Source organism: Girardinichthys multiradiatus, chromosome 4, assembly GCF_021462225.1.
Source record: "Girardinichthys multiradiatus isolate DD_20200921_A chromosome 4, DD_fGirMul_XY1, whole genome shotgun sequence".
Lineage (NCBI taxonomy): Eukaryota > Metazoa > Chordata > Actinopteri > Cyprinodontiformes > Goodeidae > Girardinichthys > Girardinichthys multiradiatus.
This window is the reverse complement of record NC_061797.1, coordinates 20,904,725-20,932,467: the sequence shown is the minus strand read 5'-3', so window position 1 is coordinate 20,932,467 and position 27,743 is coordinate 20,904,725. Positions and strand designations below refer to the sequence as shown.

General features: G+C 39.0%; 1 protein-coding gene across 2 annotated transcripts in view; it reads right to left on the bottom strand.

Moving 5' to 3' along the window:
• LOC124867622 (protein diaphanous homolog 3-like) overlaps positions 1–27,743 on the bottom strand; it is a 206,040-nt gene that overhangs the window by 61,828 nt on the left and 116,469 nt on the right. For both annotated transcript variants that reach the window (XM_047364161.1, XM_047364162.1), the window contains 2 exons: positions 16,045–16,140; positions 15,588–15,650 (listed from right to left, as the gene is read on the bottom strand). In XM_047364161.1, the coding sequence (XP_047220117.1) occupies positions 15,588–15,650; positions 16,045–16,140 (159 nt within the window). The remainder of the gene's footprint in view (positions 1–15,587; positions 15,651–16,044; positions 16,141–27,743) is intronic.

The following is a 27,743-nucleotide window of genomic DNA, read 5'->3' as shown; positions in this document are numbered from 1 at the left end:
AGCTGCAGTCTTTCTCAAGTAATCTTTCTACCCATGCCCTTTACCAGTCAGCAGCCAGTTCCTTTTCCTTTACTTTTCTGTCCAGTACCTGCTTTATTGTGATGCTAAACAGTGGGTTTTGACATTCAGAAGGGCCCTGCCGAAGGACAGACCAGTGGATGTTATACAGAAAAGAAAGGCTTAATGGGTTCAACTGGAATGGAAAGCATGTGCTAGTCTCCACAGGCTGCAGGAGAGAGAAATGTCAAGTATGGCTATTACAGAGCAGGCAGCAGCTCACCTGCATGAAAAACAGTCTCAGACTGTTCACATCCACAAGCTACAACTCCACTTATTAATCCCGACAGATGAAATAAATTTAAAGTAAAAGCATCAAAAACATTCCAAAAATCATTTGTAGTCTGAAGGAGGCAGGTTTTTATTTTTCATTTCTAAAAGTGCTGTGAAAACGTATTTGTCCAATTATCGATAGTATCTGTTTTTGATTTTTTAATCACACTTTTCAGATCATCCAATAAATTTTAATAGACAAAAACCAACTTCAATTAATTAGCTATGACTAAATGGATGTATTCAAAAGCTGAGTTCAACTTCACATGCCACACCAAGACCTGACTACTGCCTGATCTATATAACAAATAATTCACTGGAATAGAACCAGATTAACAACATGAAGTTAGCAAAAACATACTAAAAAGCAATACATCATCCCTCCAACTAAAGACATTTAAGAACAGATGAAAAAAAAAAAGGTTTGTTTCATCTGCAGGAACTTCTTCCGAAGTTGTCTGGGGTATTTTTTCTCCCCCCAGAGATTCCATTGATGGAACTAGGATAAAATCAGGCAAAATCGAGTAGAAATGTACCAAGAAAACAGTCCAGGCAGGGAGGTAAGATTTTTTGTATGGACTTTGAAGTAAAGTTGTAGCTTTGTAGTGCGAGGATGTGAAACATTTCTCACTGGCTGAACATCCTGACTGGCAACCGGTCCAGGGTGTACCCCGCCTCTTGCCCAATGGCCGCTCTAAAAAGGTGCTGACCCCCGCAACCCTGCATGGACAAGCGGGTGTAGACAATGGATGGATGAATATCCTCAGCTATCCATGCTGACCTTCATAGTTTGCATGCAAATACATTGCTGAAATCCACCAACCTCAGTGGAAATAATTAAAGGAAGCGTGGACCTTCACTTTCAGAGTCTCCACAGACACAGAGGGAGAGTAACGATCTCTTTAAAGTATTTTTTACGAATTTTGAACCAGTAAAGTTTAATATGTTCTCAGAGTAAGACACAGATTAAAGCGATCACAAATGCCCAAAATTGTTGTCTTCAAGTTTAAGCAGCTGCTCCAGCCTGTGGACGTGGCTATAGCTCCTACAAGACACATGTACAAGACATATTCTACCCAAACATACAGACGAATTAAATAAATTAGAATAAGGCTGCAACTAACGATTGTGCTAATCGATTAATCTGTTGACTATTTTTTCAATTAGTTCATTAACTATCGCATACCAAAAGGTGCTTAATAGGAGATTTTTTCCCCCGGAATTTTAACCTGGTGAAGCTAAAACTATGTGACTTGAGGAGTTCTGGATAGAGCATATTTACAGACAGAAACGTTTTTTATCTTAAATGCAAAATGTATATATTTCTTTGTACAGTTTTGGCTTAAATATTGCTCTGAATGGGTATTCTTTCAGCAAATGGTATGTTAAATAGATTAATTACAAACACACTGATGTTTTAAAGCCTTTGTTTCTGTGAATTATGATGATTTTCTGCTAATGCTCATAGAAATACATTTAAAATAAGAGTTTTACAACAGACCAATAAAAAACATTAATAAAGAAATGTGGGCTTAATGAAAAGGGTGTTCAGTACCTGCTTAAAGGTTGTTATTTTCAAAATGTACATTTAATCTGACAAACAAGCCTCATCAGAATGCATATTCTTATTTATAAAATATGAATGTATCAGTTTAGAGAGGCAGTATGTGGCTTTTAAACTATAAGCGCTATGAAACTATCTAAGATTAATAGTTTTTGGTCTGATTTCACCGTTATGGTGGGCTAAGACAGCAGAACTCCTGCAGCAAGCGAATCCTTTCAGTGCCGGAGGACACAATCTACATAAAAGGCCTGGTTTGTACCAGAAAGACTTAAATGACATTGTCTGGCTATCGGTTTGTGACTGTAAGGAATGCATCCCCTCACTAAAAGGAGTTGTTCTTTATTTACTTGCCATTCACCAAATTAATTTGATTTATACATATTTTGCATTTTATTTGTGTTGATCTATTTAGCAAAGGGCTGAAACGTAGGTGATCAATTTATCAATTTAACTTAAGATATTTTTTTGATTATCTCTCTTTCTCTCTAAGGTCACAAGGTCAAGTGTTGCTTTGGGCGTGCACCTATCAGCAGAACTGGTGTGTTCAATCAGCCTTACTGGGGAAAACCACATTCACTTGGACTGTGTTTGGGTTTATTGTTTAGTTTTGATCTTCAGTTGTTCAAGTTAAATGTAAATATGTAAATAATGTTTTTCTAGAGATTTAAATCAGTTAATAGAGTATGTATGCTTATAAAAGCGTGAAAATATTTCTCCATCCCTTTTGATTCGGAGGCTGTAATGCTTTGAAGGCTGGGTGGTCTAAAAAAGTATGTCTCTCTTTCTCTGGTGGTTTAGGATGGGGAATCCATGTCCATTTGCTATCAAAAAGGTTGTGGCTACGCCCTCAAATCTTTCAGTGACCTTAAGATCAAACACACTTAGGTTATGGGACCAGCAAGCAGGACAATGATCCGAAGCACACAGCAAGTTCACCCTTGAATGGCACAAAAAGTGTTTTTTTTTAAACTCTAGGTTTAAATCCAATTGAGATGATCTGACCTAAAACAGAACATTCATACTTGAAAAACGTTCCATGTGGCTGAATTAATACTTTTTCACAATATTTTTTTTTTCCAACATTCATTTTTTTAAATTCTTTGTTTTTTGATTCCCCAGAATGTAATTGCCATTGTTATTTCAACAGCAAAACAGTTGTTTCCTAATATCTATAGAGAGGTCGCTTTGTAAGATAGCAATTTGTTTTGCGTTTTTTGCTACAGACTTTTATTGAATTCATTGCTCTGTTTCTTAATGTTTTATATTTTTTCATAACTTCTAAAGTGATTTTGCTCTTCCGGCCCCCAAATAATTTGTGTGTGTATGTGTGTGTGTTTGTTTTTGCTGACCGCAATGAGGAAGAAAAGAGCAAGTGTATGCCATTACAACTCAATGCCTAGTTTCAAATTAGGTCTGACTGCAAACATCTGCCTCATTTTGCATCAGACATTTCCTGTAGTTCTTGAACAGGTTTGCACACACACTGCAGCAGGGATTTTGGACCACTCCTCCATACAGATCTTCTTCAGATCCTTCAGGTTTAGGGGCTTTAGCTGGGCAATACGGACTTTCAGCTCCTTCCAAAGATATGGGTTCAGGTCTGGAGACTAGCTAGGCCACTCCAGGACCTTGAGATGCTTTCTACTGAGCCACTTCTTAGTTGACATAGCTGTGTTCTTCGTTGTCATGCTGGAAGACCCAGCCACGACCCATCTTTAATGCCCTTACTGAGGGAAGGAGGTTGTTGTCTAAGATCTCCTGATACATGGCCCCATCCATCCTTCCCTCAATACGGTTCAGACGTCCCATCCGCTTTGCAGAAAGCATCCCCAAAGAATGATGTTTACACCTCCATGCTTCACAGTAGAGATGGCGTTCTTGGGGTTGTATTCATCCTTCTTCCTCCAAACATGGCGAGTGGAGTTTAGAACAAAAAGCTCTATTTTTGACTCATCAGACGACATGACCTTCCCCCATTCCTCCTCTGGATCATCCAGATGAACATTGGCAAACTTCAGACAGGCCTGGACATGTGCTGGCTTGAGCAGGGGGACCTTGCGTGTGCTGCAGGATTGTAATCCATGGCGACGTAGTGTGTTGCTAATGGTCTTTTTTGAGACTGTGATCCCAGCTCTCTTCAGGTCATTGACTAGGTACTGCCCGTAGTTCTGGGCTAATCCCTCACCTTCCTCATGATCACTGATGCCCCACGAGGTGAGATCTTGCATGGAGCCCCAGACTGAGGGAGATTGAGCGTCATCTTGAATTTCTTCCATTTTCTTATAATTGCACCAGCAGTTATTGCCTTCTCACCAAGCTGCTTGGCTATTTTCCTGTAGCCCATCCCAGCCTTGTGCAGTTCTACTATTTTATCCCTGATGTCCTTACACAACTCTCTGGTCTTGGCCATTGTGGAGAGGTTGGAGTTTGCTTGAGTGAGTGTGTGGACAGGTGTAACTAACAGGCCTTTGTGAGCCAGGATTCTTACTGGTTGTTAGGTGATCAAATACTTATGTCATGCAATAAATGCAAATTAATTACTTAAGAATCACACAATGTGATTTTCTGTTTTAGATTCCATCTGTTGGGACCCCAGCCATGGGTTACAACATTAAAGGCCAGTAAGAACTTTTCTGGAACTTTTAAAATAAATCTCATTAACCTACTTCCAGCACAACCAGGAACAGGAGTAACAGCGGACTTCCCATGACATCACTGTTTGAATAAAAACTTTGCGCACCAACAAACTGACCTCTTCCACGCAGGTCCCCAGCGGAACAGGACAGTGGGACACAGTGCCCTAATGTCTCTTTGCTGGCAAACAGACATAACGATTCAAACTGGATCCAAGAGTGTCATACGATCATGCGATCATATGCATTAAGTTAAGTAGGAAAGAATTGCTATTTGTTTATCCGGTATTCATACATGAACACGGTAATTAAGGTGCAAGCATAGCTTGACTTTTCTTTCTGAGGTCTACAGAAGCAAACTGTGTTCCAGAGAGTTCCCAGCAAAGACCCTGTCTCTACAGCACAGAGTGGAGCAGTTTTTCTTGGTCTGCAGGAACGGGACAACGGGACCACATCACGGTGGCTACAGCAGTAACGTGCAGTTTGGCCGGTCCAGCAGACTGAGCCCCCCTGCCACAGCTACGGAGGGTAGCTGCAAGTTAACCCTTTTTTCACTGTGGATGCTTTCCTCAATTTCGTCACCCTGGATAACTTTTCCTCAGCACCGTTAAAGTAAGAGGTAGTGTTTTGGGCAGAGAGAAGTAGTTAAGAATGAAATAATCTAAACAAAGTTTGTTTTATGACATTTGGTTTTGTTTGTATTGAAAATTTAGCTATCTTAGTGCTAGCAGATTAGCTGTTAAGCACATGTGCTCAGTGTGTGTTCTGTTTTTGTGTTTTTAAAGTTAAGACAAACTTTTTTTAAAGGGTGATTTTTAAACACAGGAGATCGGCCATGACACACTGTCCACGCTTATGCATTTTTATCCTTTTTATTAGTGGTATTTTAAAGGTATGTCTTTGATTCTGATGATAAGCAACAAGTTTATTTTGTTAGCCCCAACTGCTAACGGCTAAGAACATGAGTCAGCTAAAGGTCATTTACCCAAAAAGGTTGTCAGTTTTCAAAGTATTCAAAATAATATTTCCTTAAATTTTATTTTTATATTTCCTTTATAATGTGTCCATAAATATCACAACACATCACTCACAGTTGACGAGTACTTATGATAAAAACTAAGGACTTCTACATGCTTTGCAAGTGGGAAAACCAGCAAAATCGCAAGTGTATCAAATACTTGTGCTCTCCACTGCATGTTCTTTTTTTACTACTTTGATTTACAAGTAAAACTGACTTGAATGGTGCAGAAAATGTTATATAAAGTGTTCAGATATCAGCAGAAATCTCAGAGAGCATTGCTTCAGAGGATCACTTCAACTTGTTTTGCTAATTTGCACCCCTGAGGAATCTAATCAAAGCTAGTGCCAGACTAATGAAGCTCTTTAGCCCAGAGGCCAGAAACTCATACTTGGCTCTGTACATCTGAATGAATGAAATATTCTCACTGAATACTTTGTTCTGTACAAAGTTGAATGTGCTGACACAAAAATAATCAATGAAAATCAAATTTATTAACCAATGGAGGGCTGGATTTGGAGTCACACACAAAATTAAAGTGGAAAAACACACTACAGGCTGATCCAACTTTGATGTAATGTCCTTAAAACAAGTTCAAATGAGGCTCAGTATTGTGTGTGGCCTCCACGTGCCTGTATGACCTCCCTACACGCCTAGGCATGCTCCTGATGAGACGGTGGATGGTCTCCTGAGGGATCTTCTCCCAGACATGGACTAAAGCATCCGCCAACTCCTGGACAGTCTGTGGTGCAACGTGACGTTGGTGGATGGAGCGAGACGTGATGTCCCAGATGTGCTCAATCGGATTTAGGTCTGGGGAACGGGCGGGCCAGTCCATAGCTTCAATGTCTTCATCTTGCAGGAACTGCTGACACACTCCAGCCACATGAGGTCTAACACTGTCCTGCATTAGGAGGAACCCAGGGCCAACCGCACCAGCATATGGTCTCACAAGGGGTCTGAGGATCTCATCTCGGTACCTAATGGCAGTCAGGCTACCTCTGGCGAGCACATGGAGTGGAAATGCCACCCCACACCATTACTGACCCACTGCCAAACCGGTCATGCTGAAGGATGTTGCAGGCAGCAGATTGCTCTCCACGGTGTCTCCAGACTTTGTCACGTCTGTCACATGTGCTCAGTGTGAACCTGCTTTCATCAGTGAAGAGCACAGGGCGCCAGTGGCGAATTTACCAATCCTGGTGTTCTCTGGCAAATGCCAAGCGTCCTGCACGGTGTTGGGCTGTGAGCACAACCCCCATTTGTGGACGTCGGGCCCTCATACCATCCTCATGGAGTCGGTTTCTAACCGTTTGTGCAGACACAGGCACATTTGTGGCCTGCTGGAGGTCATTTTGCAGGGCTCTGGCAGTGCTCCTCTTGTTCCTCCTTGCACAAAGGCTGAGGTAGCGGTCCTGCTGCTGGGTTGTTGCCCTCCTATGGCCTCCTCCACGTCTCTTGGTGTACTGGCCTGTCTCCTGGTAACGCCTCCAGGCTCTGGACACTACGCTGACAGACACAGCAAACCTTCTTGCCACAGCTCGCATTGATGTGCCATCCTGGATGAGCTGCACTACCTGAGCCACTTGTGTGGGTTCTAGAGTCCGTCTCATGCTACCACGAGTGTGAAAGCACCACCAACATTCAAAAGTGACCAAAACATCAGCCAGAAAGCATAAGTACTGAGAAGTGGTCTGTGGTCCCCACCTGCAGAACCACTCCTTTATTGAGTGTGTCTTGCTAATCGCCAAAGATTTCCCCCTGTTGTCTATTTCATTTAAACAACATCATGTGAAATTGATTGTCAATCAGTGTTGCTTCCTAAGTGGACAGTTTGATTTCACAGAAGTTTGATTTACTTGGAGTTATATTGTGTTGTTTAAGTGTTCCCTTTATTTGTTTGAGCAGTGTATGTATGCATGCACAAGTGCAAGTAAGTTCACGTAACTGTACACAGTCAACTATGTGAATGACATTGCATGGACATAAAAGTGTGGCATCGTTGCAAATCAGCAAAGCCAAAACCACACTCTCTGAGAGAATCCTGCATCAAACAGATCTTGCTGCCTAAGGGCTGGCCTTCTCATTCTGTCGGTGTTCAATTTCCCGTTGCTGCACTAAGAGCTTCTGCCTCAGTGAAGAGACTCTCGGCTGTTGGAGTGGCAGGAGAAATGACTGCCAGAGAGAGCGACGGAGAGATGAGGCAGTTTGGAAGAACGTGATCATCAGCACAGTCTGAAGTGGTCCAGGGAATCAACTGCAGACGGAGCCTTGATATCCGTTTCTAGTTCTGTGTGAAAATGCGCTAGACAATGTTCGCTAAATAAATTATTGAACTAAGGTAAATTTTCAATCATACTTTGCCCTTTTCTGGTTTTTAAATCACTCTTGATAAAATTGTGTGTTTTTATTACTCAGTTTAAGTTACAACAATTGAGTAGAAACAATCATATCACATAAAAATGGAAGTGTACCTTTCTGCCAAGGTATGCAATTTAACCATGTAAGACTGTAATCTGAAAAACAATAACAGAGAACCAGCTTTCTCAGAAGGTAAACTAATACAAAATAATGTTAGATTTGAAAGAAAAATGTTTACATGGCATTTCACAATTTTACTAAAGGTCTGACTGGAGCCCAATCCCGAGCAGCTCCCTCAAAGAGAGCCCAGATATAAAAGGTATGATAATGCTCACTTCCCTCCCAAAACAACATAAGTTCACATAATTATCTCCCTCGTTACTTCTCACCCTGACGGCTATGTGACATAGCTGGCTTCACTGGCAAATGTAGGAGGACCAGAAATGTGTGTGTGGCTGGAGCGATAAGACTGCTGTAAAATTTAATTAGCACAAAGCCATGGTGAAAATGACTTCACTTCTCACTGCATTATTAACTAGAGCACTGAGTAAGAGCCTAGTCTCAATCAGTGTAAATAACAGGTTTCTGTGAAAAAGGAATACAGAAAGGGAGTGAGAAAGGAAAAATAATAAGCAGAATCATGAAAAAACCTAAGAAAATATGGGTGATAAAAGTTGTGTAAAAAATAGACATGTATTTTAACTCTTTTTCTGCATGTGGACATGCAGTATATGGTTTTATCAAGGCATTTAGAGAATAAGAAAGAATGTGAGAGGATATCAGAAGTATGCTGAATAGAAATCCCACATTAGCAGTTTCTCTTGCGACTTGGAGCCTGAGCTGGTGTGAATGGACTGATTAAGGTCCTTGGCTCAACATGCTGAACACCACTTTCTATTTCACAACTCACAGACCTTATTACAGCCAGGCTTCCTCATAATCCAGCTAAAAGTGGATACCTAAGGAGCCTGATCGGCTTAGGACTTGGGCTAAAAACGCAGGACATACAGCACAGAGAGGTATATGTATAGTGGTTTCTGTACCCATGTGTGTCAACTCTGCTCTCTTTCTTTACACTAACCTCTTCAACATGTCAACACAATATATAGCACTTTAATTCACTTCTGATTCTCTTTCATTCTGGAAGGTACAGAAATAACCCCGATTGACACATGCAAATGACATTTTTATTGTTAACAGCACTTCATGTCGGCATAAAGATTCTACATATGCCTCAAAAAACACTTCTGGAAAGTCAGAGACAGATTTTAAAAGCAAGCACAAGAGGCAAACACCATTGTGATCACACCAAGAATAATTTGGCAAATAGAAAACTATGATCTAAATCACTATCTTTATTACACATACAGCATATAAAGTTCTTTCAAAGACACTAGATATACCATTTTAGGTGTCGTAAAATAAGTGAATGGCATTAAAGGTAAGAGAGAAGGGCTTGCGTGTACGGATTGTGCTGGATCACTCAAAATCAATGTGAGGCAATTAGCTGGCAACAAGCATCACTGAGCGGCCAACAGATCACACTGTAGTTTAATGTGCAGCGTCCAAATGTAGCTGTGTCATCATGCAGCAAGAGTTCACATCAAAACCAAAACAATTCTTTCCGTTTAGCTCTTTACAGCCCGCAATTATTATTCCATAAGTCACACAGCACAGGCTAGACCTCATAACATAAGCCACTTTGTTAAGGTGCCCTCTTGCTCCATCTGTTCACTGTATGTGTGCACAGGCTCAAACTAGCACACACAACAACAGAAGCGTTTCAAATGGACAGACAGAAACAAAGGCATGTCAAAGTACATTCCGCCATCTGCATGTACATTGCGTACAAGAAGAGTTAAACATCTAAAACAGCATTCAAGAGTGCTGATACTTTGACTCAAAGAGGCAAGATGACTTTACATAAGAGCTAGACACATGTCCAGGGCCAAAAATGCAGATTTTGCTTTGACCCACAAATCAGCTACAGATCAGATTCTCTGCACACAAAACTACAGGGGTTGGACAATGAAACTGAAACACCTGTCATTTTAGTGTGGGAGGTTTCATGGCTAAATTGGACCAGCCTGGTAGCCAGTCTTCATTGATTGCACATTGCACCAGTAAGAGTAGAGTGTGAAGGTTCAATTAGCAGGGTAAGAGCACAGTTTTGCTCAAAATATTGAAATGCACACAACATTATGGGTGACATACCAGAGTTCAAAAGAGGACAAATTGTTGGTGCACGTCTTGCTGGTGCATCTGTGACCAAGACAGCAAGTCTTTGTGATGTATCAAGAGCCACGGTATCCAGGGTAATGTCAGCATACCACCAAAAAGGACAAACCACATCCAACAGGATTAACTGTGGACGCAAGAGGAAGCTGTCTGAAAGGGATGTTCAGGTGCTAACCCGGATTGTATCCAAAAAACATAAAACCCCAGCTGCCCAAATCACGGCAAAATTAAATGTGCACCTCAACTCTCCTGTTTCAACCAGAACTGTCTGTTGGGAGCTCCACAGGGTCAATATACACGGCCGGGCTGCTATAGCCAAACCTTTGGTCACTCATGCCAATGCCAAACGTCGGTTTCAATGGTGCAAGGAGCGCAAATCTTGGGCTGTGGACAATATGAAACAGGTGTTGTTCTCTGATGAGTCCATCTTTACTGTTTTCCCCACATCCAGGAGAGTTACGGTGTGGAGAAGCCCCAAAGAATCATACCACGCAGACTGTTGCATGCCCAGAGTGAAGCATGGGGGTGGATCAGTGATGGTTTGGGCTGCCATATCATGGCATTCCCTTGGCCCAATACTTGTGCTAGATGGGCGCGTCACTGCCAAGGACTACCGAACCATTCTTGAGGACCATGTGCATCCAATGGTTCAAACATTGTATCCTAAAGGCGGTGCCATGTATCAGGATGACAATGCACCAATACACACAGCAAGACTGGTGAAAGATTGGTTTGATGAACATGAAAGTGAAGTTGAACATCTCCCATGGCCTGCACAGTCACCAGATCTAAATATTATTGAGCCATTTTGGGGTGTTTTGGAGGAGCGAGTCAGGAAACATTTTCCTCCACCAGTATCACTTAGTGACCTGGCCACTATCCTGCAAGAAGAATGGCTTAAAATCCCTCTGACCACTGTGCAAGACTTGTATATGTCATTCCTAAGACGAATTGATGCTGTATTGGCCGCAAAAGGAGGCCCTACACCATACTAATAAATTATTGTGGTCTAAAACCAGGTGTTTCAGTTTCATTGTCCAACCCCAGTATCTTTGGTTGTGTTTAAATGCAGTAGGAAGATGTGCTGCCATAGGCAAATGACACTATAGCATATACAATTTAGTCATCAGGGATGTCAGGCTGCCACAAAAGTTTTGAACATGTTAAAAAAATGTATCATGAGCTCTCAAGCTCCATGTGTATCGCACATGTGAGTCACTGCTGCAGCATTTACAAAACTGCAATACATATTTTGCAGCGATGACCCTATAATACGATTACTCAGTCTCATTAAACACTATGGGAACTGGTAAAGATTCACTAGAACATGGGATGCCCTATCCTTGAAACTTAAGGTGAAATTATCTACAGCATTGTAATTAGATGGTTTGATCATTCAATATTGTAAAAAAATACAAACAAAAAACAATGAGATGAAGACATAATGGCAAAAGTAATGTGTCTCGTCCTGAGACAATTTAAAACCTAATTTCAGACAACTGATCCCAATACACCCAAACTATTCAAACTAGGAGTGCATCAACAACGACATACAAGATATCACAAGACTTGATGTTCCACAAAATCCACCTAATCTCCTTATGTTTAAAACTGCCAAACATGCATTATGCACAACACCCACATAGACTACAAGATAAGAAACATTATGACAGCAGCTTTAAGAAAAATACAAAACGCATCAGTCAAAATTAGAATTGGCAGTTCAGATATCAATGAAATCCAGAAATTGACATTGGCCAACAAAGGCCTGATTGATGCATCTCTATTTAAAAACACCCTAAACTGCTATTTTCGATGCATACATGCAAAAGTTTGAACAGATATGTGTGAAAGTGAACAATGAGAACAGAAGCCGCCTGGCGATAATCTGTCACTGTAATGAAAAGCGCACATGCAGCACATGATGTGTGGATGATATATTGTGACTAAATGCGGATAAATCAGAAGCTTCTCCAGTTACACTTTTGAAACCATGATGTCTTGCATCAATTGAAATAGATCAATGTAAGAGAGAGTCTGTGCTCCTCTTTTTTTGTCTTGAGCTCACTAAAATGATTTAATAACCCCGCTCCTTTTCTGCTTATGTCATGTCTGGGGAAAGTGGCAAGGCAAGGGAGCCGATGAAGTGAAGACAAAGCAAAGTCAAAAAGTAAAGAGGAGACTGAGGAACTTTGGAGGGAAGCTATCTTATGTAATAGACAATGATATGGAGAGACAAGGATGTGAAAAAAAAAAGAAAAAGCACGACCACATTCTTCAGGATACAGTTAGCCCACATATCACAGTCTATAAGAGGCCAAATCAAACAGGAGAGTAACAGTATTCCATTAGAGCCTCTGAATCTCACTTCTAGTGTTTCACATGTGAAATAAAAAAACACACAGAGTTCCAAAGAAATAAACTTTTTACCTTATTGTACTTTTTTTTACTTTTATTTCCACTTTACATCTTTTCCAGTTTCATCCTAATAATGTTCTGCATCACATATTTTGAAAGAGACTGCAGGTTGAGTCTAAAATTACTTCTATTAGTCATTTTCTGGTACTATTTGCGCCTACATTAAAGCCATTTAAATCTCCACCAAATACTAACCTGAGTGGGAGAAAGTGGTGACGTTATATAAAGAAATTTAAATTCTGTAAAGACCGTCATAAAGCTGACTCTGCAGATATATTGTAAGAGGACAAAAAAAAGATGGACAAAAACTAAGGGTTGGCTTTCAAGGTAAAGATATTAATGCTTTCAGCTCCAACTATGGAAAAATCACTTGTCTCTATTTGGCGACAAGGTTCAGCGACTTTGTGAAGTGACCTTTACATCAATTTCAAGCTCTGGTTAGAGTTAGACCACATACAATAATTGTTAGGTCAGGTGTCACTAAAAACATCTGAGGTAATTGATCTTAAACAAAGAAGTGTACCTGACCTCACTCATCATAAAAGATCAGTCTAGGGCAAGAGTATTACAGCCAGCACATGTTCTTAGTGGCCCCCTGGAATCCTCTGTTTAAACACTTGCAGAAGCTCTTCCTCTCTGTCAAACTCAGCGGTGGAAGAAAGGTGTAGTTTGATTCCCTCCCACATGTACAAGCTTTCAACCAGCTTGGGAAACAGAAAGGTTGTGGCAGACCCTCCAGATGGGAGCCTGAGGAGATGTTTTCAAAGGGAGACAGTTAAAAACCTATGGTTTCTTTATAGATTCAATAAAGGATCTTACACCTGTGTGGCCAACCACCAACAATCTATCATTCTGTGGAGCCCGATCCAATTTAGAGAGCCCAGGAACCGCAGAGCCCCACAGCCTTATCCTAAACCAGGCAACAGCCAGCGCAAAGCCTGCTTACCGTCATCCCCTAAAGTCAGCAGGTGTGTCTGTGTGCCCTTATGGCTGTATGTGTTTGTATACGTGTGCTGACGGAGACAGCAAACCATGCCAAAAACACCTTTGCTGCTCGCTCAATTCAAAGTGTGCTGAGCTGCTTTAAAGGGAAGTCAGAAAAACAGACAAGAGAAAAAAATAGGCTGAGAAAGAAACTGAGGAATAAAAGCCAACCCAGAAAAAAAATAACAAGGTACAAAAAAAAAGGATAAATTTTCGAGTCGCAAACAGTGACAGAAAGGCATTTTGTAAACCTAGGGTTATTTAACAATAACCATTTCTATCCCTTCACTGATGGCAACATCTTTTGATTCATATGCTTATTTTTGAATTTTACTTCCTGCTTCTCTGGATTGCAACAAAATCCCAGAGCTCTTTTATTAAAGGGTATTTAAAATATATAGGCTGAATGGTATGAAAGTGAAAAAAAAAAAACTCTGTGCTGCCGACTAAACTTCATCACCTCCTAAATAAACAAAGAGGATCGTGCGGCCTGAGGTCTGAATCTCTGTAGGAGTAGCGGAGAGAGAAAGGTAACAGGGTGAGGGAGGGGGAGCCATGGTGAAGCAGCAGCGGAGAAGCTCCATACCAATAACAGGCAATTATGTATGGGTAGGGCCATTGCCAGGCCATGAGAGTATAGAAGAAGACAGCAGGGATATGGGATGGTAGGGAAATGAGGAGGAGTGTTATTTAGAAGGCAGATGGCAGAGAGGGGGAAATTAAGATGAATGGGCACTGAGAGGGCTGAGCTGGTGCTGGGGCTGGGGCTGGGCAGAAAAAAGTAATTAGCTGTGGTTGCTTTGGGAGGCTGGCAGTGAGTATGATGCCTGCAGTGACAAGCGAAAGCCTTGAGCTTTATTAGACAACAAGGATGTGTCTGAAGCTGCCAGCAGGGGGCAGTTGGGTCAGCAACCTTTCAGTACCTTCTTACCTTGCCATCACACCACGGGGTCTTTTCACAGCATGGAGTCTGAGCAGGAGCTCTGTTTTAGTATGCACTATATTTTTTCACTCTAATCTCCTCTTAATAAAACATATTTCTAGCTTGTTCTCTTTTATAGTCCCTCTCTCATTTGCACACACATCCTCTCAAGACTGAGTTCAGTCTGTTTTGCCGACAAAACTGCATAATCTCACCCTTAACATCTGGCTTTCTGCGCCTTCATCGCACCATTTCTATTGTTACATCTATCCATCACTTTCCTCCCACCCATATATATCCTTCCCTTGTGTCCCTTTCCAATCTAATTTCAGATATGCTGTAGCAGAACAACACCCTTTATCACACCCATCAATGATGTGGGCGGATTGCACACAATTTTAGTCATGTGTGCTTACGCCAAGCTCACTTGGATTTCAATTACAACTAATAAGATGTAATAAGAGTAACAGGATCCTTTTTAAATACCTCGGTGAATGATTTGTTTAAAAAGAAAAAAAAAAAAAAAACAGGTGAAACAATTTTTGTTCAGAACTATGATTAATATTGAGTAATTTCATTTAAGGTGCTTAGGTATGTATTCAGGTTCAGTTTGGAAATTCATACACTTAGCTCTCAATTCAAAGGAGTAGGATGAGCCTCAAAATATGAGTACATGATTCTAGTTGTTTGTATCTAATTTATGTCATGACCTCTCTTCAGTTCTGAAAACAAGGTCGTCATCACAAGACATCACAAAAAAATGAGAAAATCAAAACAAAAAAAGACTGTCAAAGATAAAATGTGCACTCAAAGACGCAGAATTACTCCAAACACTGCATTTAAGAGAAAGTTCAGAGCAGCCCACACACTCAATGTCACCACTAGCTCTCTCAGTTTGCACGCTCCACCACCTCACTCAGGCCAGTTTTCTTTCACATGCTCAAAAGATGCACGCAACGTGAAAAAAAGAGAGAGACAAGAAACACAAAATAGGCAGGACATATGTAAAAGAAATTTGCATTGCGACACATGCAAGACTCGCTTTAATGCAGATTTGATGAAGCAAAAAGCTGAGCCTGCTCAAAGCTTTAAAAGTGTTTGTTCAACAACAGTTTTTACCATAGTTAACAGGCCTGAGAACCTGGCGAAAGGAGCTGGGGCTGATCGTCTGCTGGTAGTTATCTGTAGGGAGTGCAGCGGACAAATAATGGACTAAGGGCAACAAAAATGGTGTTAATAGACACATTCCATAGCTCAACATTCAAAGGTTTGCTAACAGGAAATGTAATGTCCCAGGTCTCATCTATCTAATCTCTCAAAAAAAGGAACAAGGAGGAAAAAAGTGTTTTCTTAGCTATTAAGAATATCTTACATTTAACTGAAGATGAGAGTTCAACAAAACCATGAGAATGTATTCAATCTGGTATGTCTTTAAAACGAGAAAAATATATCTGGTAAAATATAGAACTAAATGACCTATATAACCACTGATTTTCTAACATCCGACCTGAATTAGAAGAGGAGTATTAGATTTAATGTTCTGTATTTGGGAATAAATGTGATATTTAAGACTTACCTCTGGGTCTTGGCACTCTCTTCCTACGCTCTCTGAATGCAGCTCCAGACTGCAGGGCTTCCAGCAAGCTATCCATCACACCCGTCTCATCATTCTCTGAAAAAGACAAAGGAGGAAGAGAATGTTAGAAAGAAGAAATATTCTGAAACAAAATCATATAATATAACACAATTTCTTTTTGTAGTCAGTGTAGCTATGCTTAGTGCATCAATATGGAGAAGTGCTACCAACAAGTAAGAAAGAACCGAAGAATTGTCGCATGTAGCAAACATGTGACAATTCAAGCATGATTTACTAGGCCTGGTCAATGAACAGACAGGAACACCACTGGAAGATAATGCCAGTATTTCAGGAGATATTCCCTTTTGCGGTATCTTGATAAAACAGTTGTATGCATTACAAGAGGGTTAGAAACCAGAAACAACAACGATTTTAGGTAATGAATCTAAGGTTATTCATGCCAACCAAAGCTAGATAGTGAGTCCTGCTGTTTCAGACAGTATACAGTGCAAAAGGGCACCATAATCCGCTTTGTGCAAATTAATTAAAATGTTTTTTAAAGCACTGTGCATAGTTCAAAAATGTGAAGGATTTCAAATTGCATTGCAGTCACGCGCTTGTTACAAGGTAAAGGATTGCATCTAGTGTTCTTCACTTACCATATCAAAGTGTTTGCTACATGAAAGTAAAGGAACCAATAACACTTGGGTAAAAGGGGAAAAACTTGCTGATAACTTTAAATAAACCTGCATCTTGTGACCTGAATAAAATGAATGAAAAAAAAAAAAAAAGGCCAACAAGGATCTTATAGAAATGACTTAGTTAAAACGTATTTGGTTCTGTTGGTGTCAAGCATGTTTGACAGCAATCGGGTGAGAAGTACAAAGACAAGTTTGTCTTGCCTTCAGTCAAGCATGGTGGTGGAAGTGTCATGGTTTGGGGGCCTCATAAACAAAAATGATGAAACATAACCCATTAAAGGTGCAGACATGCAGACTATCAGTTTTGCATTACTTGCATGAATTCTTTATTTTAAATGATTCTTCTCTAAACAACTAAGAAAATCACATACAAAATACTACACCATAATTTGTATTTATTTCATTGTGAAAATGTTTAAAATGAAAAACACATTGATTATCGAAAATAAATTTCCAAATTTTTATTTTTGACTATAATAGATATCAACAAGAAACATTTGTTCAACTCCACAAGCTTCACTTGGCCAAGATTTACCATCAGCCATTGTGTGATCACTGATTCCCAGCACTGCGTTATTGAAAGGTAGCTGGACCAGTCATTCCTTCCACACAATCCTCAGGTTAAAAACTCATTAAAGTAAAATATATATATATATATATTTATGACTACAACTAAAGCTTTGTGATATTGTATGGCAAAAGTATGTACTCCCTTGACATCAACATTTCTGTATTGAGGGAAAGTTGCCCAGTGATGGACTGGCAGCTTGTTCAGGGTGTAACCATTGACTGAAAAAGGTAGATGTAACCTTTAATTTTAAATCCAAACAATACTTGTTTAGTAATCCAGGTAACAGGTTATTTTTTGGTAGGCTTAACTTTAGACATCAAACATTTTAACCGAGTTTTATCATGCTGGGTTAAACCTAAATCCTAACCGTGTTGTGGTAAATAAACCCAGGCTTGGATAGGTTCAAATTTGACCCAGGAGTAGGTGAGCAAACAAAGCCGAAAGAGGATTGTCCTTTTTTTTTTTTTTCTTACATTCAGCAGCTTTTAGAGTCTACGGAAGAACTGATCAGTATAACCTTTTTAACATAATTTGCATTATTCTAGGAATAAAAAGTCAGAAATTCACTTGAAGCTTACTGGTATTTGAACAAGACAGCCAAGGAGCAGGACATATGAGGATGGCAGGGAGTGAGAAGCTGCACGCTCTGGTAATAACATCAATATGTGGAGATGTATCTCCACATAAGTAGTAGCTTGCTGCTGCTGTTTCTGGTTTTAAAATATCACATATTGGTAAATTGTTTAAAACCTAATATACAGTCAGTCCAAATCAGAACAAATAGCTTTGGCATTCTTTGGCATTGAAAATAAGAAATGTTAGTCAGTTGCTGACCACATGCTGTAGAGTGTTAAATGTTATTAGAACAGGGCAGACTGCAGACACACATAATGAAGAAGACTAAAGCATGGCTGCAACAAATCCATGAATGACTCAAATGGTTCAATAAAACATAAATCCTTGAGCCAAAATCTCTTGTCAATTATTCATTTGTTTCACATAACTTCATACTGCTCTACTACCTAGTTTTTCTCTGTAAGTGGTCATGTGTTTCACAGGGGACAGTTATTGTTCCACAGCATACTTCTGTTTAAGTTAACTGCAATGGAGAGAGAAAGAAGTGACGAACAGAAAAAAACGAGGAAAAACAGGAGTTTCGATTAAAGTAAGGAAGCGAATATCCTTATATACATTCAACCAGTTTAGCTTATAACATATAACTTATAATATAACTTCAACAATAACTTTGCAAATGAATGTATTTGAGGCTTCCATTGAGAAAACGGGATTTGCTGAGCTTGCCGCAGGACCATACACTGAACCCTGTGGAGCTCCAATTTTTCTGCAAAGATGCCATTTTTCTAAAAGACAGAAACAGAGGGGCCGGTCTTTAGTACAGTGTCACTGTCTCAGCGTATCTCCTATTGGCTAAGGTTAAGCCTCTGAGAAGAAGCTACTGAGTGTCATTATGGCTGCCTGTCTGGTTCTGAAAAGGGGCTGATAGCAGCGGCTAACTTCTGTAGGGTTTGGTAGTTGATAACGCTGTTAGTCGGGATAGTTTACTGTCTCCCATTGACTAGCAGAGAATACTTCAATTTGCCGAAGTACTAAGAGGCATTCACGTTTACGGACCCGCCTTCAAAATAAAAGCAACACTCAATGACAAACTGTATTCCCAATTTAACCAATGGGAACATATTTTAAGTACATCAACGTTAAATTTGCAACTTCAAACATTTCTAATGATATGTATATGAAAATATTCAGCTGGACATTTATCAGAATTAAAGCCTGGTAAATATGGCAAATATTAATCACCAAATTAATATTGTTTTTAAAGTAAATTGTCACTCAAGGATGATTTCTATCCTGAGTTTAGTTCGTCTAGATCACTTAATATGTTTTATTTATCCTTCATGTAGAATTTTGAAATTAAAGCCTCATGAAGATGTATATTCATAATTTTATTTAAACAATACAGCCCTTGCCCCCGGGGAAGTCATTGTAGTGATCAAGTCCAAAATAGGGCTTCAATCAGTCATCGTACATGCAGAGAGAGTTTCTTGAGAAACAAGGAATCTATATGATATATTTCAAAGTACAACTTGAACTTGGGAATTTGAGCATCCTGCAGGTTTCACACCTCTGGATAAACTATTGCATGTATGCTGAGGAATATGATATTGGCATATTCAGGTGGCTTCAGATTTGACAGCAGATATGACTCAGTTTTTAGTGACATAGATGGTCTACTCTTCCCCTTAGCAGAGATCTGGCAGACATTTTCCTTTTAAGTTAATTATAATGTAAGTATAGGGTTATACTGGAATATTGCAAGGTTGTAATTTTAAATTTCCACCTAAGGTATGAATGAAGTGACATCTAAATATTGTGTAGCTTCATTTCACAAATCTGCAATTTTCTTTTAATGGGGTTAGGAATACAATACAAGTTTAGGAGATACTGCCATATTGTTGCTTTAATTCTGAAATTCCACATTATATGTGGTTAACTCTTTTTAATGTTAATACGGTGAGGAATCAGCCTGGGACATCAGACAGATTTTGTTTTTTTGTTTTTTTATGGATATGGTAAGGTAGAAATACATTCCCCGTGTTTAAATTCCACATCAGATGTAGATGAAACATATTGAGTGACATCTATAGAAACTGAACTGTTAATCGGATAGAAAGCATTCATGAATGATAGTTTACTTTAAAAAGATTATTAATATGACGAACAATATTGGTCATATTTTGCAGACTTTATTTCTGAAAAATGTATAGCTAAATATTTTCAGGAAGCATCATTATAAATGTTTGAGCATGCAAATTTACCGTTGAAGTTATTGAAGATTAACAAAAATATATAGTTATATCTAATCAGTTGATCAATTATTGAATATATCTCTTATTTTAATTTTTTGCATTTAATGGCACTCTATATGTTTAGCTACTTTTTGGCCCAGTAATCATTGTATTGAGTCATTATTTATTTTTTGTATGTTTTTTTATTTATGGCAGGTGTGGTCCTCCATATTGAAGCAGCTGCATTTCCACATTGACCATTTGCTTTCTGCTCAGCCTGGAGCAGTGTGATAGATATCTTGTCTCTATTGGCTGCACAAGTATCTATCACAGCACACTGTGGTTAAATTTCAACTGTGACCAAACCAAACTTCCACAGAGCTGCAAAACCTCTACGGTCCACTTGTGATTTGCTCAGCGCATAACCGTTGCACAGAGCGTGCAATGCAAATGAATGGATTCCAGAAGCCATTGTAACTGGTGCCACATTTGGTGTGGAAGCCCGTGAACAGCTTTACCCAGAGACATAATCTATTATTGAAGCCACAGGCAGATGGATCATCCTGAATTATCATGAACAAGCCTGAGACCGGATGTGAGTATGATAAGGTAATAATTATGAGCTGCAATGATGCGCTTTAAAGTTGGAACAGTTTATGCTCTGCTTGTCTTAACATACAGATTTTTAACAACTTTAGAGAGGAAAATAGGTTGCATTGTAGCGATCCTCAAATATTCTTATAAAGGAATCATAAATTGGCAAACTTCTAGATTACTATCTTAGAATATCTAAGAGGAGCTCACCTGTAATTGTTTCACTGTCAAATGGATATTTTATAAAGTGCACAAATAAAACATTAGGGATTGAGCACAGAGTTGCACATAGACATACACTGTGTTTAAGGTTACTTGTTCATCATTTATAAATTACATATTATTAATTTATGCATACACTTAGTTTACTCATGTGGGCCCCATTAAAATGTGGTCTCATTTTCAAGAGCAACCTATTTAAATCATTATGTAATGTAAAATACAATTTGTTGCAAACTAATGTTATGTAATATTATAGAACACAATACTTCAAAACAATGAATGAACTGGGCAGATTAAATCATATAGGCCTGATAAGGTTTTATCATGCGCCTTCAGGATTAAAAAAAAATAAAAAAAATCTAAAACAATGTTCATTACAGAGCATTTAACAGTGCTAAAAACAGGTACAAACATAGAAAATATTTTTCCAGATTACTGAACTGAGTGAAAATGGTAGGCTGGGATATGCATGTGTGCGCGTACAGACACAGTTCTGAAGCAAAGGTTCTGAAAAGAAAAGATAACCGTGTCAAATCTGTTGAACACAGCACACATTTATCCAGTTACTCGATTTATTCCTCGATTATTAAGATATTTTACAGTTCCAGCTCTGGAATAAAGCCCTTCCTCAAAAGACATTATATAGACCTGTCAATTCATGCATGTCCTCTATGTGAACATTTGCACTGTATTATGATTCATACTACACAATACTACTTATAGAGCTGAACGAGAACAGGGGTGTTATGTCACCTCTTTACCTGCATAAAATGACCCAAAAATAACACGTTAGAGACTTGAGGTGTTTCCTTCGAGACATGGTAACAGGTTTCTCTCAAGTCTTTAGAGGCTGATATCGGTTGAATTGGAGTGAGTAATTGACCTCTGAGACGTCTACATACTTCTCGCCTGATTCCTTCAAAACTTTCATGAGACATAATGTCCGGTTCACACGGCAAGGTTTTCATGCCGATTTTTGACCTGATCTTCCCCATCAGACAATCTTAACACCCCGATTATTGTGATGGCTCTAAAGATAATTTTATGAGATATTCCTGCTGTGTGTGGTGTGTTAAGAGTGATATAGTCTGCTCAGAAGGAAGTTGGGACTGCTCCGACTTCAAATCAGGGATATTTACCATGTTGGATTGTCTTGGCCTTATATCCTAGCATGTGGAGTGTTCCCTGAGGACAAACAAGCACGCAGCCTGTTGAATGTGACATGTAGCCAGTCAGAAAGCGAGGAGACAGAAACACAGAGGGGAATCCAAAATGCGGCAAAGCTCTATGAAATATCAGAACAAAAAACAATCTAAACACAGTGTGTAATGACGTTTCCAAAGGAAAAAAAACACAACCTCCATATCATAGTGTAACAAGCAGGGCCCCTGCTTGTGCTGTCTCACCTCCTTTAAGCAACTGCTTATCTTTTTGTAATGTTTTTTCTCAGAATTTGTCACCAAACTATCGCCATTGCTTCTTCCCCATAGGCTATGTTTATTAACTCTAAACTCACGTTTGATCTCGAGAGGTCTGGCGAGATTTTCTGTCTGACATCTGAATGTTCGTGAGTGAAAAATGTTTGAGTATGATGTGTTGTGGTTACCGTGTGGCTGTACACCACACATTGTAGGACCAAACCTGTATTATCAACGATTTTGTATCGTCATGTATGGAGCCTCTCAGGTTTTAAAAATCAACCGACAATTTAAAAATCATTCCATGTGAACCAGCCATAAGCTATCATCGCCACAGTCTAAATGTACAATTTAGTCCCCAAATTGACAGTTTCATCTGGTGCACAAAACAGACCTACAAATACTGTCAATCACAACCAAAGTACATACTCCCTTGACATTAACACTTCTTTATACTAAAGATTCTGTAGTGAGGGCAGAGTGTCCCCTTGGTACTTGGAGTTGGCTGTACTAACTCCCTACACAGACTTGTGAAAACACCAACAGATTTATAATGGCCCACCTCCTTGTCTGCTTGTTCACATTGGTACATTTTTTTGTGCTTTTCATTTGCCACACTCACATTCCTCCCCTTGCTGTACGTGCCTAGTTCTTCATCATTACACTGAGTATAGAGGCAGCTACAATTCCTGAGCAAACCAAACACTCTTCGACGTTCAAATTTGTCTCTACTGCTGCTGCAATTCATCACAAGCACTAAGCTTTAAAACTTGCCACAAGACACACAAAAAATACAGACAGCATGCGCAGAAAGCAAAAAAAAAAAGAGCAGATCAATCTATCGCAACCTTCAGTAAGTGCCTTCATGTGCAGAGCTCCGTTTGACTCCAGTCTTCAAGAACATGAAACATTTTGTGTGCCTCTGGAGGCGAGGAAAGATGAAGCCCTCCCAGATCTCTTGCCTCAGGAATGTATGGTAGTAAAAACAGTCCATTTTTACACTTGACTCAGAAGCAATTCACAATGGCCAAGGCGCAAAACTCTGTTAAAGAACACAGACAAAAGGTAAAGACCCAAAGAACAGATATTTATCTACTCGCGCACATTTTCACTAACTAAAAGATCACATGCATGTCACATTGGTAGTATTGGTGAAGGGACACATACAGCAGAAAATTAGTCAAGCTAGCTGCTTTAAAATGGCTTTGAAACAGTCCTTCAGGCTGTGAAAGGTGATGTTGAGAATTCAGAAACAGAAAAGAGGCAGATGAGAAGGAGGGTGCAACAAAAAGAGATATTCAAACTCAGCTGCTTTTTTTAGTTTATTTTGTTGGAGCTGACATGGAGACTGACATTATTTGGTTGCAATTTAGATAGAGTCATTTCCTTTAAAGCGGGCAAGAAGAACATTTTCTTAAAAGTCAATGCATGTTACAAAAGTGTGAATAGTCAAGTTTATAATTTTATTTTGTCACGAAAGCTCCAACTCCTAAATGTTTGATGGCCCCGGCTGTAATGTGACATGTCAAACTTAATAAAAACAAAACAGGGGATAAATGCAGTTAAATGTGCTAGTGTAAGTGTACAAACGCAGGGGCCAGATCTGCAGAAAAAAGGGATTTACTTAAAAAAATAAAGTCTGGGAGCAAAATCAAGATGAAGCTGGACCTCCACACCTCAGGGGAAGAAAAGCTGTAGTTACCCTCCTGGCTGAAATAAAACTTCAATCACCATCTATTTAATCAGGGCCTGTTCAGGGCAGAGTGTTTCTTTTGTCTGGACAAAGAGTCTGTGTGTTGCTGTCTACTCTCCATTCAGTCCAGGACCAGTGTCTCCAGCCACTTCACTCAGGAGCATGTGGCACTTATCATCAGGACAATGACCAAGTTTTAACAGTGTGTAACTGAGGTGGGCCAGACTAAAAAAAAAAAAAAAAAGACAACATGTCAAGAGGTCTGGAATGGCAAAGTTTAAGAGAGAGAAAATAACATGTCTGAGTACAATGAATGCAGACACACTACTGTGTTCTCTTAGACACTTAGAAAAGTGCAAAAAGTCAGTAGGGCCCCTTTTCTCTTTAGTGAAGAAGTGGCTACTTAATATTTTATATGATGAACAGGAAGGAACAAATGATAGCTCCGCACCAGAACTCATCGGTGCCTGAATTTTGTATTTGATCCCTATTCCCTATTCTCCATAGTAATAAGAAAAGGTTCATAAAATGTTTTGTGAGGCCATGGTCAAAGAACACATTAAAAACATTGTTTATTAATCCATATATTCAAAGTAGGGTCCAATCCCATATATCAGAGTAGGACAAAATGTTTTAGCCCCCGACTAAACTCAACTCCTGATAACTGATGTTGGTGTATTTGTCTGTGATTTGTCGTGAGACACACCACCAGTTATCCATCATCTCTTTCGTTTGCATCTTTCTCTGCCTTTTTTTGTTTTTCCAAATCACAGCATGTGTGACTTGCATTACTGCAGTTCAGGTTGTGCACATTATTTTCTTCAGAGGCGTTACTAAATATAGAAGCATAGGGCACAAGATCTGAACAGAAATAAACCTAGACCCATATTTACTTTTCCATTTAGTTTATTCATTTATTTAAACTTTGTTATCAAAGTGCTCCAAACACTTTAAAAAGAAGATGGCAAATGAAAATACATGGCGACAACACCTTAAAAAAAAAAAAAATGGTTTGTAAATCCAGTTTAAAGGTGAAATAGACATTTTGGCCAACTTACGACTTTAAACAGACCAGGTTAAATTTCTTAATTTTCTGAACTGTCATGGTTCAATTGTTTATACAAATCGCTAAACTATGTTATCTTATTTTCACAAACAGCACTGTGCAGAATTGATCAGTTTTTTACTTATTCCTTTATATTGTCTTACAGGGAGATCTTCTTGTAATCTTTCGAAATGGATCTGTGGTTACTTGTAACTCTGGCAAGGATTTATTGAGGGGACATTTTTATGAATCCCACAATGCCAATGTGTTTCACTGAACAGTTTGGATTTTCTCACACAGTTTTTTTCCCCCCTAAGAGTGATGTTCAAAATGAAAGAGAGACTGTTGACTGTTTCCAATCTGTGTCATCACCGGCTTTACATACTGTGTGAGAGAGCTGCACACAACGCAACTAAAAAAACAATTTTTTAACTATATGACTTTACAAGAAAAGCGCAACTTTTTCAAAGCAGAAAAACATTTTTTGCAATGTTTTTTTGTACGTTTTGTCTGCAACACAATTACCCACAACAGTACTAAAACATGTGATGAGCTAAAGTGTCAACAAGTCATATCAAAACACAGCACTTCTGCAAAGAGCCCCATCTCTGTTGGGCCAGATTTCTTCCATAACTAGAAATAGAAACAAATATTAAACGTGTATTTTCAGTGATGTGTTGTCAGAATATTAAAGTTTTCTTAACCCAGCTAGCTACATGATGCACCATTATCATTTGGACATCCCTAACTTAAATTCTGACTAAATGTTAGTTACATCCAAAAGAAAACATTTTCACAGAAAAACTGATAATATCAACCTGTAAACTTGAATAAAAATTACTTCTCAGATGAAAATGAGAGAAGAAAACATTTTAAAATCTGCGAATATATAAGAAACCTGAACAAACTTTACCACAAATTTTGAAGCAAAACAAAACTAGTAGCTTTGTAATCTTTGAGTAAAGAATTCTGATTTTGTTTAACTAGAAGATTTGGTATTTAATTACATGACTTATTGCTACAAGAGCTGTTATATTTTGAGAGAAAAACAGACAGAAGTACTGTACATACATAATTAATTGAAAGAACAGCATTTAATAAATATTGTCAATTGACAGACTTTTGTTATCTTGTTCGTTCCCTAATTTTAAAGCTGTTATTCAAAACCTCGTCAGTTTTTTTTTTTTCCTTCATTTTACACATGAATGAATAGGACTGTACCTTACTCTTCTTAAAGCGTCACAGATAATGCTTTTTGAATGGACCTTTTCTTTCTCTCTTATGTCTTATGCTCCCCCAATATTTTTAGCATTCTCGCATGCAGTGTTGCATGTCTTCTATCGCTGCTCTTCTATTTGACATCTTAATAGTTCATCGCTTATAGCCATGTAGAAAATGTTAAATAAAGCTCTGATGTGTAATTTGTCGCTCCACAAACAGTTCTGCTCCTGGCCTACCCTGGGAGTTAATGCAACAGATTTGTCATACACAAGCCAGGCACAGCTTGAGGAGGAGGAAAAAACACCTATTCAATCTGAATTTCAATCTCCATAGGGCTCTATGCAAATGCACACAAGCTGACGCTCCCTCTCTCTCAAGTTGCCAGAACACACTGATGGCAAATCCAGGCGGCATATTATTGTGTATGCAGAAGCCCAGTCTGGCAGGTGAAAGAGGAGGTGGAAAACGAGAATGAGGCTGCAATGGTCACACATTTCAAGAATGTATAAGCAGGCAAAACTAAAACTAAAATAAATGCAGATACTTGTCACAGGTAAGGAAGCAAAAATCCACTTTGATCATTTCCTCCTGAAACCCCTCCCCTTTCCTTTCTTGTCTCTCATTGCTGTGCCCTTGAGCATAATGTGGATGCAGAGCCTCTCGGAGGCTTTTTAGGGAATTGATGGATAATCAGATGATTACATAGAAAATCTCCATTGAGGACAATCCTCCCTGACAAACAAAGAAAAAGCTCTTTAGTTAATAAATAGGCTGCGAAACAGACAGAGGGAGTGTGTGTGAGAGGGACTAAGTAAATCCTGTCCTAGGCTGACAGTAAAAAGCCAACTCTCAATCACATATTTATTTCATCCAATCTACCCATGTATGCATATGTGTATCTGAGCATATGTGCAAGTTGTCAGAAAAATAATTTCTTAAGCATGTTACTGTTTTCCTAACATATATCCAAATAAATTGTAAGGTTTGGGCAAATTTCTCAATCGTTTCCCAGGATAAATTCAAAACTAGAGATTTGATCTGAACAGACAACCATTTGTTTGTTGTTAACATTAAATCAGCATAAACGTTTCTTGTTTTATGTCAGTAAGGATTACAAGAATTATTTCCATTTTCTAAATGCTAGAAAAATAAGCAACATGATATTTAAGAGAACACTACACTAAAATTTGGAAAGCATCATACGATAATGCTGTCAGCTCCTGAATAACCGTAATGGTACACCTGTGGATTTTGTTCGAGGCAACACTTCAACGCACCGCTCCTTTTATCATTAAAACCTTAGGAACTCAAAAAGTCTGGCTCATCCTTGAAAATAATTTCCAAATGTCTGATGGTGCCCTGTTTATCTGTTCAGACAATGGCATGGAAGTATAAATCCCAAGGAAATGTCCAGAGATTAATATGTT